This window comes from Hibiscus syriacus, unplaced genomic scaffold, assembly GCF_006381635.1.
Source record: "Hibiscus syriacus cultivar Baekdansim isolate YM2019G1 unplaced genomic scaffold, ASM638163v2 tig00111098_pilon, whole genome shotgun sequence".
Taxonomy (NCBI): Eukaryota; Viridiplantae; Streptophyta; class Magnoliopsida; order Malvales; family Malvaceae; genus Hibiscus; species Hibiscus syriacus.
The window spans coordinates 323,233-341,344 of NW_024062983.1; the positions used below are offsets into that span (position 1 = coordinate 323,233).

At 34.6% G+C, this 18,112-nt stretch overlaps 1 protein-coding gene across 1 annotated transcript; it reads left to right on the forward strand.

Moving 5' to 3' along the window:
- Positions 1 to 11,682: 11,682 nt before the first annotated feature.
- On the forward strand, positions 11,683 to 15,134 carry LOC120153033. Its single transcript, XM_039165061.1, has 10 exons — positions 11,683 to 12,963; positions 13,082 to 13,192; positions 13,496 to 13,673; positions 13,759 to 13,940; positions 14,252 to 14,388; positions 14,475 to 14,570; positions 14,641 to 14,710; positions 14,793 to 14,867; positions 14,942 to 14,987; positions 15,073 to 15,134. Exons 1-10 carry the CDS (start codon positions 11,683 to 11,685, stop codon positions 15,132 to 15,134), a joined length of 2,238 nt encoding a protein of 745 aa, XP_039020992.1.
- The last annotated feature ends 2,978 nt before the right edge of the window (positions 15,135 to 18,112 follow it).

Consider the following 18,112-nt stretch of genomic DNA (forward strand, 5'->3'; position numbering starts at 1 on the left):
ATAAAACCCAAAATAGATAAAAAAATCAGTTCAGTCTGGCTGGCAATGATAACCCCAGTAACAACGGGAATAACATTAATGTAAGTGAGTCGAGTCTCCCTTTCCAATGTCATCGATTAAGCAAAAACTATTGTGAAAAACATCTTCGTAATCCCAACAGTATGGTTGAAACTAACTGCCAGGAATCTCAAAGAAATATTTTCAATTGTCACCGACACAGAGAATGTAAAATTCAAAGCCGAGATCTTGAAAAACTGAACCCTGGATCGAGTAATCTACCTGGGGACCATCTTTATCCATGCAATCATGATGTAGTTTATCAAAGAACACACTGTCATGTGACACATGGTTTAAGAAGATTGGGTATTTGAAACCATACTTGCTGAGTAGATATTTGTTCAACAACATGATCATAATGTAACTGCCTGATGAACGAAGCGATTATGTATAGTCAACTCGACTGCCACTGTTTTATCATTTTCATTCTTCATATCTTTCCGTCTCATTGGAAATATTTTCTCAAATCAATGATCTTTAACACATAATGATACGGGCCTTCAGCATGTCCCAGCATTACTGATACGAACGTTCAAAAATGCATCAACAGTCCTAATTCTGATTGAAATGGGCTTTCAGCATGCCCCGACATTTGCTTCTTGTTAATCTGAGCCTTCAAAATGTCCCACATGGATCTGTCTGAAGGAACCTTTAAAATGCCTCAACATTTGCTGATACAGATGTTAAAAGTGTGCTCAACATTACTTCTTGTTGAGATGAGCCTCCAAGAATGCCCAAATATTCATATTGTTGTGAGCCTTCAAAATGCCCCAATATTCTATTTCTGGTTGAAATGGGCCCTCAAGATGTCCCTCTAGATCTGCCTGATTCACTCTCAATGTCTGTTTGACTGAAATGTCATGATCCCCACGAGGTTCAATTTTGACAATGCACTGTGGTGGATACTTGTGGCTTTATTCGTGCTCCAAATCTGTTTATCTTAAATACTCTCATTCTGGTGTCACTAAACAACAGTGTTGTCAAGTAACTGGAGGAATTCTCTTCATGTTGTCACAAACTTAAGAAGTGCTCAATTATTCTGACAGAAACGTCTGAGATATGTGTCTTCTGAATGAGGTGACCATTTTCCGTATCTGGAGGGATTTAGTCAGACAGAGCAATATAAATCACTTGGTAATCCATTCCAAGCTGACACAGTGAACCTTTTTTCAGTGAAGGCTATTTCTAGAATATACTTTTCCATACAACATGTTGATTCTGATAACTACTCATCTGATTATGAAACGATATTTCAGGATGATTTCACAGATATTGATAGTTCTTCTGATACTGAGGAAATCCTGAATTCTGATTTTGATGAGGAGAATAAACTGTTATACTTGACGAAAATGGGGTACTCAGAGGCTGAGGCTTCAATAGCCATGGAGATATGTGATCCGAATTCATCAATTGCAGAGTTGATAGATTTTATATGTGCTGCTCAAATGGCTAAGGCTACTAACGCACTTCTTTCAGGAGAAGATAAAAAGCCATTATGCAATGATCCCAATTACAAGAAAAGGCAAAACTCGGGTTATGATTTTTTTAAAAGGAAGAAACAGAGGAAGCTTGAAAAGAAGCTTCTTAATGAAGACTATCATTAAATTCATCTTTCAAATCCAATGATTGGTTTTAGGGTTCATACTAAACCAGATCAAATAACTCAAAGAACACTTCTAGAAGATGCTATTGGGTCTCCTTATTTCTACTATGAGCAAATTCATCTTTCAAATCCAATGATTGGTTTTGGGGTTCATACCAAACCAGATCAGATAACTCAAAGAACACTTCCAAAAGATGCTATTGGGTCTCCTTATTTCTACTACGAGAACGTGTCACTTGCTCCATTTAATGTTTAGACTGGAATATCACAGTACTTATTCGATGTAGAGCCAGAATTTGTAGATTCGAAGCATTTTTGTGATGCTGCCCGGAAACGGGGTTATATTCATAATCTTCCAATCGAGAACAAATTTCCTCTTATTCTGCTTACTCATTGCACCATACATGATGCTTTTTCCATTGACAACAAACTGGTGACCTTCCTGGGATCCAAGAACAAAGTTGAGCTGTTTACAAACATGTACAGGAAGTGCCAAATTGACAAAAAGGATTTGTAAGGCTCTTGAAGCTTATGACGATGAGCCACCTTCGAGTGTCCAGAAGTATGTTCTTGATGAGTGCTGAAAATGGAATCTGGTATGGGTTGGAAGGAATAAAGTTACTCCACTTGAACCTGATGAGGTAGAAATGCTTATAGGTTTCCCTAAAAACCATACATGAGGAGCTGCTAGAGACAAGTTCCCCAATGATATCAATGTCCTGTCTCTTTTCTCTGGAATCAGTGATGCAGAGGTTACCTTCTACTGTCTTGGCATATTTTTAAAAACAAATGTGTAAGAACTGAATTATGATCGGTTGGAGCAATTGATGAGTAGATTTGGAAATTTAGACCTTGTTGCCGGTAGCATCCAGTGTAACAACCTTACTGGAAGAAATAAACACCATCAAGATGAACTAGAATATTTTTGTTGGTGCATTTTCATGCAATGGTCACTACAGCGACTGTCCCTTCTGTTGCTCCAAGATATATCACACCCTCGTATGAAAGGTCTATAAGTGTAGAATATGTTTCAATGCCATAAGTTCTCAAATTCAAGTTCAGCAATCTTCTGAATGACATAATGGATATAATCTTGGCAAGGAAAATGATCAGCATGGAAGAAGTAGCAATGATGTATCAAGACTTGAGCCAGCATCACGGTATAACCAGAGTGCAGGTAGTGACTTGTTCATGGCTCTATGATGTAATCTTCTAGAGAACATAGATTGATGGCTGGGGAAAATAAATTGTCTGGTGATGCTTATCGGCCTCAGCATGAGATAAACGACAATCTTTCTTGATGAGCTGCTAATAATGTCATAGGAGAGTGTCACAAGTTCAATTCTCTAGACTTTCTGGCTTCTTGGACCACTTGCCTTAAAAAATGTGAAGTGCTTCATTATTCTGGCCTCGTTCATTCTTTTTCTACAAAAGAGGTAGAATAAGCAACAATTGCTTCAAGGACCTTCCTCATTTGAGATTGTCCTGTTTGAAAATGTTTTTTTCTCTTTTCTTTATTGAAGAATGAAAGAATTTTGTAAAGTATTACCCCTTTCAGGTTCACAATATAATCAAATCATAAACAATGAATTTAATAAATCAATTACACTTTTAAATCATTCAAAAATCATAGTCCTATGGCAAGTGTCAAAATTGTTGACTGATTTGAGGTGTAGGTTGATTTTGGTAAAGTAGGTTCTTTCATGTTGGTTCAGTATGTCGCTTTGGGCTTCCACTAACTTGAAGAAATGGTTGTTATGCTCATCTTGTAGAGATACTTCTTGATTCCAGAATCTCAGGAACGTCTTTTGGGATGTGCGGTGCTTCATTTAAGAGCTTAAGATCATCTCTTATGTCGTTTGTTGCACCATTCAATATTCGAGCCACCTTTTTAGGTTTTCAACTCGAATCCTCCTTTGGTTTCAAGATGTTATTTAAAAATTTACATCTTAAACCCCCTTTATCATTTTTCATATCATGCATTAAAGATTTTAAAAACCAATTTTTGCAAATAAGAATCAATCTTGAGAGGCGGAATGAAATCTGAAGATATTCTCTTTCACTTAGAAATCCATGTATGATTAGAATGAACTTTTCAGGTACGTAACGTAGGCCATGGCTTATGGTTACGAAAGAAAAGGATAAAAAGGCCCAAATAAGTGTTTAAAGGTAATCAAACCAAGGATCAATTTATTCTGATGCCTTTACCTTGCCTTGTTTAACTTGGATCTACTTTGTTGGGGATTTTTTCATCATCTGGATCCCTCTAGACTGCCAAATTTTGGATTCATTTCCATTTTCTCATATCTCCAGCATTTCTTGCTCTTCTTGTTTGTACTTGATCAACCTTGTAACTTGAGGCTCAATAAGTCACCCATCTTGATTCAATTTTCCTTTTTTTTCTTTTTATTTTTTCCTTTTTCTTTTTATTCTTTTTTTCTTCTTCTTTCTTTGCTGGATGAGTATAATACTTCAATTTCTTTGAGCATCTCCTTTTCCTTTTGCATTTTAGAGGTTTTCCATTATTCTTGATTGGATTGATCTTCAAGCACTCTGTATTTGACATACCTTGTAGTTCAAAACTTTCTTGACTTCATGGAAACTTGTATTCGTAATAAAACTGTATTGACAATCTTTATTCTTGTGAGCAAATATCCTTCACTTTACCCCCCAATGTAGAGGGTGATCCTTGGTTAGGTTGAATTAGAAGAAAAATCATTCAGGCTCAAATGAGGACAACAAATGATATATATATATATATATATATATATATTAAAGGATAAATGAAACAATGTCGTTCATCATCTCATACACAGAAACCTTTGTAAAAAGAGGTATCTCCAGGGGGATGAATATTCAAGATTAACTTTATTTACATGAAAACAATGTAATTAATGCATGATATATTTATTTCAATCAATCACCTCTTCTTTGAGTATGTCCCAATCACTTGAAATCATCTTCAATAAGTTGGTCCATGATGCCTCATCTCATCTCTTCTTGCAGGAAAATTCACGGATAACTGAAAGTTTGGTTCTTTTGAGGTTTTTTTATGATGGCATTGTATTTGAAAGGTCGAATGTGTGACTTTTGAGGTCATATATATGGTGGAAGGGGTAATATCATAAACCAACCAACTCTATCCGAGAAGGTAAACATCTAGAGTTGGTGTCTCAAAAACATGTAGAGACATTTCTTCAGAGTCTCAGATGAATGTACGGTCAAAATTTGGTTTTAGTAAGGATCAAGTAATTGGCATTGGATGGAAGGTATAATTTTATCACTTGCCAAAGATATATAATTCTTGAAAAAATTAAAAGAATATTTAATCTACTTGATACTCAATAATCTCAAGATTAAAAATTGATTCCTTGCTCATAACCATAAAAGCAACACACATTTATTTATTGCACAAAAGCGGAGAAAAGAAACAAAAAACAAGTTCAAACAAGATGCTGAAAATAGAAAGTACTACAGTGGTAGATAACACTTCCACTTGTTTATGCATCATTACTCCTATAATGTTGGGTGTGTAATAGGATCAGGGCCATTATCCTCATTTGCCCCCCAATTCTTGATCATTTCTTGTGTCAAGACTCCCTTGTCGACGAGCGTCTCTATTTCCTTTAACAGTGACCAACAATTCCCTGTTGAATGTCCAGATACCCCCAAGTGAAAATTACAGAAGCTATTTTGACCATAGCAATGGGCATAAGGCTTTGGTGACACCTTCACCAATCTTGGTGTAATATATTGACCTTTAACCAAATAAGGGTACAAGTCTGAGATAGATTCTTGAAACACCTTCAGAGTTTTTCTCGCTCGTGAGGCTATCACCTTCTTTGATCGCTCTGAACGACTTAATGCTCTCATGTTATCAAGGGGGTTCTGGGTGCTCATTTCAGCTATAATTGGGGTAGTGTTCACCAGACTCCTTAGATTGCCCCTTGGGACCAAATCTTGAACCTATCTTGAATTACCATACTCTCTAATAGGTTCTTGATCATCAGACAATATCACATCGAACTCATCATTATCATTCAGAACCTTATTCACAGCCTTCACAGCGGGATCCTTTAAGGGTTTCTCTCTATGGAGTACAACATTTATCAGGTCCATCAGTTTTGTCATTTGCTCTTTTGAATTATTATGGGATTTTTTTACTTGATCAATCATCTCTTGTTGAGTCTTGATAAGTTGCTCTTATAGTTTCTCAATTCTACCAACCCTTGCTAAAATCTCATTCATGGTTCTTATCCTTGTTTAGGAAGACCAAGTTAGCTCCACTTTGATTTCAGAAATTCTGTCATGGAATCCTCCACAAATTACTCTCATGTTTTCATGTTTAAATGTATGTAAAATAGTTTAAAACCAAATGTAATTATGTAAAAATGAAAATGTAAATACAAACGCAAAGATGCAAATTGTTTAAAACCAAATGTAAATATGTGAATGTAACAATAAAAATGCAAATTGTGCAATACAAAAGCAAACATAAAAGTATAAATGAAAAAATGAAAAATGCAAAGATGCAAAATGAAAATGTATGTATGAAAAGGTGTTACTCAAGAATGATCATCTTAGAACAGATTTCATTGAACACAAAAGTTTCGGTACATCAAACAAAACTTTTACATGTATGGGACATCTTTCAGTCCTAACTTCTCTGAAGCCAAGTTAATTTCCATTCATGCTCAATAGTTGAATTATCAGTCTGCTTCAATTCCTCGTAAAATCAGGTTGGTCTATCAGCTTATGGGTCATATTGCTTGTCTGGACTGTAGCTTCTTCCATGACATTCTCTTTCATCTTCTGTATCAATTCTTGGAGTTGCTTATTTTCCCTTGTAAGAGAACCTTTCTGTCCAAGAAGTTCTTGAACAAGATCTTCATATAAGTTGCAGTTCTTTTTCAGCTTGGTGACCCCTGTTATCCACTCTTCTGGGGTACTTCCTAGGCCAACATTTTGAAAGGCTTGACTGATCTTCTGAAAATCTTCATGCATGGTTTTCATTTCTGTGCTCAATTTCTTGTTTTGGTCGTTCAAGTCCTTCAAATAATATGCTTGAGCTTCATAAAAACCTCCACTACTCTGAATTCCCTGACTGATATTCTTACCATAGACTGCTTTTGGTATCAATCTGGTAGGATCTTTGTGTAATACTTTTGGTATTAATATAATCGGTTCTCTATGTACAGAACTTCCCTCGATCCTCGTAGTTTCTTCAGGATGTCTTTCCTTGGCCGCATCATATTTTGTTTGATCATAAAACTTTTTGTCCATTTACGATTTCTTTCCAATATGATGAACAGTCTTTCCAGTAAACACCTTTTGGTTATGACATGATCATGCAATGCAAACAAAAAAAATCAATATGAACAGATTAGAGCAATGTAACATGCATGAAAAAATAAGAAAAAATAGAATAATTAGTAATAACTAATGGAAAAAAATCTATCTATCAAGGTATAAATCTTAACCTCATGCTTTGTTTGGAAAATTTAACCTAACCGCATGATTTCTAGTTCGCATGCATTTATTCAGGAAAAAGAAAATGAAATAAATTAAAAGCTAGAGCTTATTTCTCCTTTGTGTATACCTACTGACAAAATTTCGGCATGGTTTCAGATCGGGAGAGTTTCTAGGGTTTATTATATGCAAGTTTTCAGTTCTAGGAGTAAATGTACTCGAACTGTCCTTATTGATGCCCCCTTGGGCTGTCAACCCTCAATCCTAGTCCATTATAGACTTAAGCGGATCGAGTTCAATTCGAGGTGACACATTTCTCTATGCCTGACACGGAAAATAAATTCTCACGAAGACATAGAGCATATGAACCCCGAAAGTTACTTGCTAGGTCTGACACGGAGAATAAATTCTCACGAAGACGTCGTTTTCACTCCCACTTAAAAGGGACAAGCTTGATTAGAAAGCTTATGTTATGCAATGCAAGTGTTGTGTGTGAGGAGAAATATTCAAACCTTTGACAAATAATTAAATGAAAAATTTAATATCTAAAAATAAAGTAAAAATAAAAAATAAAGAAAATAATAAATATTGTGAAAATCATAAGTAATAAAAATTTGAAAGAAAAGAATTAAAAATTAAATAAATGAATTTTTAATTTCTAATTAATAAAGACAATTTATAATTAATTTTAAAGTTTGACAGTCCCCAGCGTAGTCACCAAGCTGTCGTAACTGGTTTTCGTCCGGGCACGAATTTTTTATTTGGCGGGAAAAGTGATGTGAATAAATGGTTTTTAAAATAATTTGGGAGTCACCATCAGCCTTTGGGGTCAGGTAGGTCGAATACCTAAAAATCATCCTTTAAAAGAGTTTTTAAGAAAACATCGATTAAAAGATAAACCGATCTGCGTTTTAACTAAAAAATCGTTCTTTTTAATAATAAAAAGGGATTTGTGGTCGGTTACGTTTAGGGAAGGATTAGCACCCCTACAACGCCCAAAATTGGTACTTTTTAATTATAAATTGTCTCTATTATTAGAAATTTAAAAATTCAAAATATATTTAATTTATAATCCTATTATTTCAAAATTATAATTATAAAAAATATATTAATGTATATATAAATAAAATATTTATTTATATAGAAATATCAGAAAATGACTTCTAGGTGCCTTAAGACAGCTCTTTTCTTCGATATTAAAAAATAAATAAATAATTAAAACAATTAATATATAATTTATAAAATAGGATATTTATTTATTTATTTAAAAATATCAGAAAATGGACATCCAGTTGTTTTAAGACTGCCCTTTCTTAATATTGAAAAATAAATAAATATTAAAATATGTTTAAAATAAGTTAAAAGTAATTAAATAAGATTTTAATAAATAAAATAAATATTATTTATTATATATATATATATATATATATATATATATATATATGGCTAAATAATAATAATAATAGTAATAATAATTAAAAGTAAACATATAAAATTAACATATAACTAAACAATGAACAAAATTAAAACTATATATTTAAAATAAATAAAACTTGTAAAAAATAAATAAAAATTGAAATTAGTGACTAAATTATAACCTAATAGAATTAAATACCTAATTCATAATTAATTATTTAAAATTTCAATGGCTAAATATGTTATTCTACCCTTTATAATTTAGTGACTAGATTAAAAATTATATTAAATTCATATATCAAATTAAAAGAAATTAAAATATGTTATTCGGGGTTTAAAATATTAACTAATAAAGTTACGAGGACTAAATCGGTTATTTTAATTAAAATATATATTTTATGTTAATGACTAAATTATAAGTTAAATAAAATTAAGAGATCAAATTAAAACGATCATAAATTGATTTCAGTGACTATAATGGAAAATTACAAAGTTACTGGGTTGCGGACAAGGTTTGTCCTTTAATTAATTACACACAGACCCTTCCCCAAAACGACGTCGTTCGAGGAGGGGTATATAAGCCCCAAACCAGACGGCCTTTCGGCCAAAATTCATTTTCTCCTCTCTCTCATTCTCTCTCTTTCTGAGAGAGTTTTTAAACTCTCTCGTCCCTCTCTAACTTCCCTCATCGGAGGGAAGCCGGTCACCGGTCGGTATCCTTGTGCCGCCGATAACCTCACCGCCGGCCACCGCTTCCGGTGGCAGGAAAAACAAAAACCTCCCGAACGATAGATCCGAGTGATCTACGTTCAACTTTGTCCTTAGTTTTCCTTAAAACGTCTCGTATTTGCCTAGATCTAAGAAAAATACCTTCGGTATTTTGTTTCTACGGCGGCCTATGAACTTCGGTGGCGTCGCAGCTTCTTCGGTAAGGCTTCTCTTAATTTTTGTTTCGATCTTTTGATGGTTTTGGTTGCTGTGTTCTCTCTGTCTCTTCCCTTTTTTTTCAGGTTCGGTTGATGGCTTTATAGCCATCACCGACGCTTGTCTCGGACCGGGTAAAAGAGTAGAGCTTGGTGAGTCACCAAACTTCCAGTGGTGACTCACCGTTAGGGCGACATGTGTGTGGCTGGAGTGGCTCTTCTGGAAACTTTCGATGAGGCGTGGCAGCAGCTGAAGCGTCAACGTGGAGGTGGTGGCTGAGCAGAGGCGGCGGCTGACCTTCTAGAAGATTGAGGCGGCTGGGAGCTAGGGTTTAGAAAACCCTAGATAAAACCCCAAATTAGTTTAGGATTTCAATTGGGCCATCTGATTGGGCTTCCAGATTTGTAATTGGGTCCCGATTTTGGCATGTTTGTAATAATAATAATTTTAATAATAATAAATAAAATAATAATAATAATATCAATAAAAAATGGGTAAAAAATTAGTATCTTCAGTAAGATCCTTGAAAAGAGCTATGTTCCCGAGGAACAACTTCTTAAGATCATTTCAGGTATTAAAAAAAAAAACTCACGACAGTTGCAGTAAACCTTCGAGTTCATTTCCACTTAATCAGATTATATTCAAAGTGCTTAAAAAATGGAGTTGGTGGCCATTGCCATTGGCAATATGAGTTAAGATGCAATCCTCTAGTTGTCATCAACTAGCTGTATTTGAGGGTTTAGGTTTTTTTTTTAATAACGGATGCCAAGCTGTTTTATCCAATAGTTTTTGCTGGTATCCGAAGCCAAAGCAACCGGCAGTTTCATTAAGGACAAACCAGAAAATGTTTTACTATTATTATTTTTTATCAGTGCTTTAGCTTGATGATCCAGATGTTGAACTTTAGGTGCTTTGTTTTCTGCAGAGTCACCTGTTCCCAGGAATTTCATTTTGTCGTTCAGCCATCCTATGTTTGTGAAGGGAAAGGCAACAAATTTCAATATAGAAGCTTGTTCCGGTTTGGTATCTGAGCTTTACCCTGAAGTGAAATATACCACTGTTGATGAATACCCGGATCAGTTTGTCTAAAACCTTAATGGAAAACACAGCCACTTTGTATGCCTAATAAAAGAGACCAACAAAATACAGCAACTCTGTATGCCTATCATTGTAAACGTTAATTGCTGGGATATCAAGGTTTATTGCAAACTGCCATTGTCTCCGATGGCAACAAATGAATTCAGCAAGTAATAGATAGCTCCAGCCGAGACGAAATTTTTCCGAGAGTATTTTAACGATAAAGCATGACGCGATTCTTTTTTGTTCCTCCTGTCAACGTGGAAATTTTAGTAAAAAAATAGATACTGGAATTTTGGTTTAGATTTCTGGAAATTGGAATATGCCCTTCTAGAAGTATTAATGTTCTGCAGATCATTGCACATATTATAATATAAAAGCATCATCAGGTTTTGTCTGCAATCCAAGATTGTAAAAAACCATTCAGTGTTGAACAATTTTTTAAATGAAATTTGCAATGCAGATGACTGCATTGCGAGGAAATTGTCCTTTTCATGTTTCTGCAGCACCATTTACAACTAATAAAACAACAGACAAGTCTACCAGAAGTAGCTGGCCTTGTTTTATTAAGTTCAGAAGATCCAAAACATCATGGGCAGATACTAAAACATCATAGGAAAACAATCAAGTTTTCAGCAACAAAGCGCCACCTTTGCAATAGCTTCCATGGAGAAAAATGGCATGCAATCAATGACGATGACTATGTTACCCGACTCGGCACGAGTATCAAAAACACATCTGACAAGAACTATGCGACAATAACGAGTATTGGACTCGAAATTTCAGGAAAAAAATGAAAAATCTGGTAATGAAACTTCTTTGTCTAGTACCAGCCAAGCAGCTAATGCAACAAAGAGACATAAAGGACGAGACAAAAGCATCCTCGAAAGAAGCTTAGAGATCACTAGAAACAGAGTATTGAAGTTGTGAAACCGCTGGAATAAAACCTTAACTGTCCAATTTCAAAGGTCATAGTGATGATAAATGCTTTGTAATTATCGGAATCCTTAAATTCAGTAAGTATCTGCATCCACGTTTCTTTGGATTAAATTCCACCGAATTCTTGCTCCGTCTTAGGTTGTCTTAAATTCAGTAAGTTGGCTGAGAGCTTTGGTTGTGTTTCAAGAAGAAAAAAGATGGAGAACTTGTCTCGAAGTGGCAGAGCATCTCAGCGTCATTCCTATACTCCGTTGAAGCAAAGGCGAAGCGGTTATGAGCCATCAGATACAGAAACTGAATGGCAAGAACATGACCGAAAAAAGAGAACTTCCATTCTTGTGGAGGCAGATAAAATGGAGTCCAATTTTCCAAGAAACATTAGCCCTTTGAAACCCAGCCGAAAAAATTCTTCTAAGGCTGAACATGACAATGGATCTCCTCCTACAATCAGTCCCCTTCCAAGGAGACACAACAGCAAGTCTCCTTACAAGACAAAGACAGCTGACAGTCGACATGTTAGCCCCTTGTCGAAGTCAAAACTTGAGAAACGGAGGCATGCATCTCCTTATAAACATGGGAGAGAGGAGCATAAATTGATTAATGAAATGGGAAATGGTGAGGTTGCTGGCTTAGACAGTAAGCAAAGTTGTAGAACTCCGACAAAAGATGAAATAGGAACAATCGGGCAGCTTCTTGGGGATGGTAAAGGGAGTGAAAATTCAAACTATAGTCGTCGATCGGTGACTGCACCGCCAAGACAAAGAGGGGAACCAAGGAAACTGTCGCCAATCTCAAGGAACATGGTATGCAAGCAAACAGTCTCCCTGGTGAAACAACAAACAGTAGGTGAAATGAATGAAATGATCGCCAATGCAAAGATTTTTAGAAGTCCCGTGTATAATGCTTCTATGTTCGAAAGCACAGAGTCCATTTCACCCGGTGATATCTTCTTTTCTCGTGATGTCGGTCCCTTGGAAATGCAAATGCAAACCAATGAGTCGCCAATTAATGGAAGCTTTGGAAACCATGTTCTCCCAAAGGATTCTGTTTCCCATCAACAAATGAGTGCTAATAGAACCGTCAATCTGAATTATCGAGGGTTCTCATCAAATGCTGGCTTATCAAGAACCACAATGACTTCTAGTTCAGCTGCTAACAAACATAGTAACGGTAAGCTTAGCACTGAAAGTAGTAAGATAAGTGAAAGCAGTGGGAGGAGTAGTAGTGTAAACTCAATGAAGTTCACAGTAAATAGACTGAAGTGCCAAAGTGAGACCTGGTTTGCTTGTGTGATGAGGAGAGGACCCTGCAGGACCTCAAAGAAATCACCAGAAAAGCAAGACTTTAACGAGGCCGCTTTCATTGGGAAGGCAATTGTAGTTGAAAAACTAAGGCCATTTTGGGCTGATAAATATCAACCGGCTTCTTTGAATGGATTCACCTGTCACAAACAAGAAGCTCAGCTTCTGAAGCAACTTGTAAGTCCTTTACCTAAAATGTATTTTGTTCCTTACCTAATTTCTCATCTTCTGTTTATGCGGATGTTTTATTTTACTATGTAAAAGCTCTTCACTTATGATTTGTTTCACCTTTTAGGCATCCCATGAAAGTTGTCCTAATATATTGTTCAAAGGATCATCTGGTTCAGGGAAAAGGGCACTAACAATGGCTTTCCTGCGAGAAATATATGGAGACCCTTGTTGGAATGTATGTCTCTAGCAATTTCTAACAGCATACCAGATTGTTTTTTACATTTTAAAACTTGTTCAGGCTTACTGTAGTCTTTCTTCTTTCCCTTTTGTTCAGGTATCTCGTGAACTAAGAAAATTCCAGGTTCAGGTATTTGTATAAGCAATATTTCAGAGAAATGTTAAATAAATTCTCAAAATTCACATCACAGTCTTCTACCACCATTAGATACCTACACATTTCTTGTTCTTGAAAACTATAGATATCTGGACACAATCCACAGATTTAGAGTTTGACATATTTATTATTTGAATACATTAGGAGAAAAGGCCAATGCAGGTTCTTGTTCCACTTGCTTCAAGTGCTCATCATTTCGAGCTCAATGTAAACTTGGAAACAAATGCTAAATATGCATTAATGGGATTAGTCAAAGAAATAAGCACCGATTATGCAGTTACCCCTGAAATCAGCACTGCTATTTTCAAGGCAAATTACAAAGGTTTGATTCATTCTTCAAGTAAACTTCCTCTTGAACAGTTTAAAGCAATCAAATCAAAGCCAATAATGTTGTGTATTTATTTCAGTTATAGTTCTTAAAGATGTTGACAAGGCACCAGAGAATATTCATCACTTGATAAAATGGATTATGGACTGTCACTCGGATTCTTGTAAATTCATACTCTTCTGTGAAGATGACACAAATATCCTAGAATCAGTTATAAAAAGCTGCAAAGTTATAAAAGTAGTTGCCCCAGTAACACATGAAGTAAGTATTCCTATAATTTGGTAGTGTAACTTTATTCTTTTTACAGCTAAATGCATCTGAAATCATCATATATCAGCATACCTCAAGATGGGGCATTAGAAAACAACGTAATTCGATATGCCACGGTGAGGGGTAAATGCAAATTAACGCTCCTTCCTTTCTTTTCGTACAAAAAGACATACCAATTCTGGTTGAACCATTCGTGATAATGATTCTTTTGAGTTTTGACTAAATTAAGCCATATGAATTGATCAAATGAATTCCCTTGCCAACTGCTTAAATTTAATCATGTTTACACTGGCTTTTTGCAGATTATGGAGGTACTTATTCAGATTTCAAGGAAAGAGGAGTTTGACCTATCCATGGATTTTGCTGCCAATATTGCTGCCAAATCAAAACAAAACTTGAGGAAAGCAATCATGGCTCTTGAAGCCTGCAAAGCACACAAGTAAGAACTTGAAGCAAATCTCCCAACCTTACATAAAGATCACAAACCATATTTGTTCTTGAGATGAGAGAACTCTGCCAATGCAGCTATCCTTTTGCTGATGATCAACCAATCCCACTTGGATGGGAAGAGGTTTCGATCGAACTTGCATCAGAAATCCTAGCTGATCCCTCACGTAAAAGGTAAGTTCGTTGTGGATTTTGTTCATATGGAAAAACATAAGTGACATTCTGCATGATGTGATTCTATCAGATTGTTCATTGTACGGGGAAAGCTTCAAAAGCTTCTTATGGATTTTGTTCCTCCCAAGCTGATACTCCAGGTGATAATTCAACGAAAAAGTTACCAAGAATCTCATTTTTCTTTTGTTTCCTCACATATATAGTTGTTTTTTCAACATGCAGAAGCTTGTAGAACAGTTTCTTAAGCAAGTTGAAGCCGGTTTAAAAAGGGAACTCTACTACTGGCACGCTTACTATGTAAGTAGGATTCCATGAACTTGTTTCTATTGTTTAGCGGACAGACAAAAAGTAACTGAAGTTTATTGTTACAGGACAAGAGGCTACCGACAGGAACAACTGCTCTGTTGAAACTAGAAGGTTGTTACATCGTTGTAGTAATCAAATTATTAATCTTTTTTGGGGCCACAAAATAATATTCAGTTTATGTTTCTTTTTGGTGCAGAGTTTGTGGCCAAGTTCATGGGGATATATAGGAAGAGTTGCAATAATCATCACTGTGTGTAGTATAGGAAGAGTTTATGGGGTCATGATCCTTCTTGAGTTCTGGTACTGTTGGATAAGTACAATCAGGCTCACAGCTTACTTGTATCACTGGTTTTTCCTACTGTTTTATTTGTTTATCTTTTGTTGAAGTTGACAAAATGGCTTTGTTCAAAAGTTAAAATTGCGCGTAGCCCCAAAGATATCCCATCATTTTTTATCAACACAATTCCAGAGGATATTCGCATTAATCTTAAAATTTTGAGAGCCGCTCCCACCAATTGTGGCTGAGCAATCTGTCAGAAATATATATATATATATATATAGGGATGAACTTAGAGCATCTCCAACGTTGCAAGAATGTGGTGCATATCTCCACTTTGGAGTGGTCCAGTGCTGCGCCAAATTCATCTCCACTTTGGAGATAAATGAAACTCCACGCTATATGTAGCGTACTACTGTAGCAACGCTACAAAAATTTTTTTTTATGATTTTTAGTTTTAGTTTTTTATTTTATTTTGTTATATTAAACATAATATAATATATTCAAGTAGATTTAATTGCAAGATATATAAAAATACATTAAAATTATATGAATAAACATTCTAATTTTGCTTTACGAAATGCACTAATTGAGTATTTGTGGAATGAATATTCTAATTCGGATAATTAAAATAAATAATTATGCAATGTTTTTCGTATTATTATTATTAATTGTAATTTTCTTATTTATTTGTATTTTCGCAATGTTATTTATGAATGTTTTATTAATACTTTTTATCTTGATATTTTTTTAGAAATGTATATGTTTTATTTTATATTTACAAAATCAATATTATAATAGTTAAATATTGTGAATAAAGTAAAGTTGGTGGTAATGTAGAGATAGCGCTGGAAATGAATTATTGTTTCATCTTTAGAGTATAAATAGAAATGTTGTAGAGTAGAGATAAGGGTTGGAGATGGCCTTAGACGAAATAGGTGAGAGCAATCATTCTTTTTTAAAAATTTAAAATTATTATATATTTTAGATTATGTTATATTTTCTATTAAATATATATTTTCGATCTTTAGAGTTTTGTAAATTTAAATTCATCCCTGAAATTTTATAAATTTAAATTCATCTCATAACATGAAATTCTGTGTCGGTTCTATATACACACTCGTCCTTTAAGGTTCATTTTTATCATGTTCAAACTACGAAGGCACCGAACAAACAACGATCGATTTTAATCAAATGCGGCGTGCAATTATGTCCTTTAAAAAGATTACAATTATTTCAGTCTCGTCAAATATAATATAGTCTTTGCTGGGTTGCTAAACTAAGCTTTATCCTCCCATCTTTCTCACACCATGGCCATGCTTAGAGCTTTCAGCACTAGAAGAAACCGTGGTGGCTATGAAAGGCTGCTCATCGAAACCCAAGTCGATGACGAGCCTGTGTCGAGCAAAACTCGGTTAGAAGCACAGTTGAAGAGAGCTCGAAGTGTGCCGGCTCTAGCTTTTGGTGCATCGAGAAAGTTTAACGGCCCGGAATCGAGGTTGTCGTAGAAGGGTAAAGTGAAATCGACAACCGAGTATAGGTTTAATGTAAAAATAAGTCTTTAAGTTTTGTTACACTTTTAAAAGTTTTTTATGTTACATTTTTAGATGTTTATCATTAAAAAAAAGGTCAAATGACATATATCACGTTTAAATTATTTCATTTTTTAAAAATAAAATATAATTTTTTTTAAAAAATCTAAACATAACATGTGTTACTTAACGTTTTTTTAACTATAGACACTTAAAAGTGTAACGAAAAAAACGTTAGACATCTAAAAATATAATGAAGAAAATAATATTAGAAGCCTATTTTTAATCAAAAATTCTTCGAACACCAAAAATTAACTATATTATAGTTTAAACACTTATAATATATTAAGATAAGATAAAACAAATGGGTTTATGAAAAGGTAGTTATCAGCTATATCTTTTGCTTCTTAAAGCAACTGAAACTTGTAAAATTGAAATTCAAGACGTTGATGTAATTAACTATAAATTATTTTATCGATAAATTATATAAATGATCATGGATGTTTAAGTAAGTTTTTGTTTTTCTCACTGAAATTTTAAAAGTAACAGATTGATCAGTAACATTATCGATTTGTAACAAAATGATCACTAGCCGTTAACAGTCGTTACTGCAGTGACGGAATACAAACGTGACACGTTAAACTAACTGACTTAACACGTTTGATCATGCGAGACACCCTTTGACCGACCGTTAGACTCATCAGAATCCTAAGCAATGAGATCGAGCACCAACACGACTACACCCTTCCTCATTAGGTAATTAATTTTTCCTATCAAAACTTTTGCACCCAGATTTTAATTTGATTTGTTTCTTGCACCCAAAAAATGGTTCGACTTTTAAGGCTATGTATTTTTGTAATATACAAATAACAATATGGTATGCTTGTATACATCTCATCAGTCATGGATTACCTTTGCTTTTGGATAGTTCATATTTGCTACCGTCTTAATGGGATCGTCAACCTGTTAAGGGAGGCTTTTACTGAAAACCAAAATAGAGTAAAAAAAGTTTGCCTATAATCTGTTTCTAGTACTGATCTATGATGAAAATAAACAAAACTGGTTCTTTTTTCCTGCAAATCCAACATGAAAATGTTTAAAGCACTTTTTCTACATGATTCTATGTTGTCTTAAAGATCTGAGAGTTGATATCACCCAAAACATATTATGTAATTTCCATGTGAGATTTGCTGTCTTTCAGATGTCATCATGAATATTTTTGGAGCCATTTGACTTTGTACTTTAGAGTGATGTATGCTACTTCCGGCTCACTTTAGTCCATGCGTGCATGCAATCATAAGTTAAAGTTTCAATAACCATCAAATATTATGTGAAACAAAGCAAGTTGGAGCAAGAAGTAGAAGATTATAATGATAGTCTCTCGGTCATGTCTATCGATTTTGAGTCCTTTTTATAGTAACAAGATA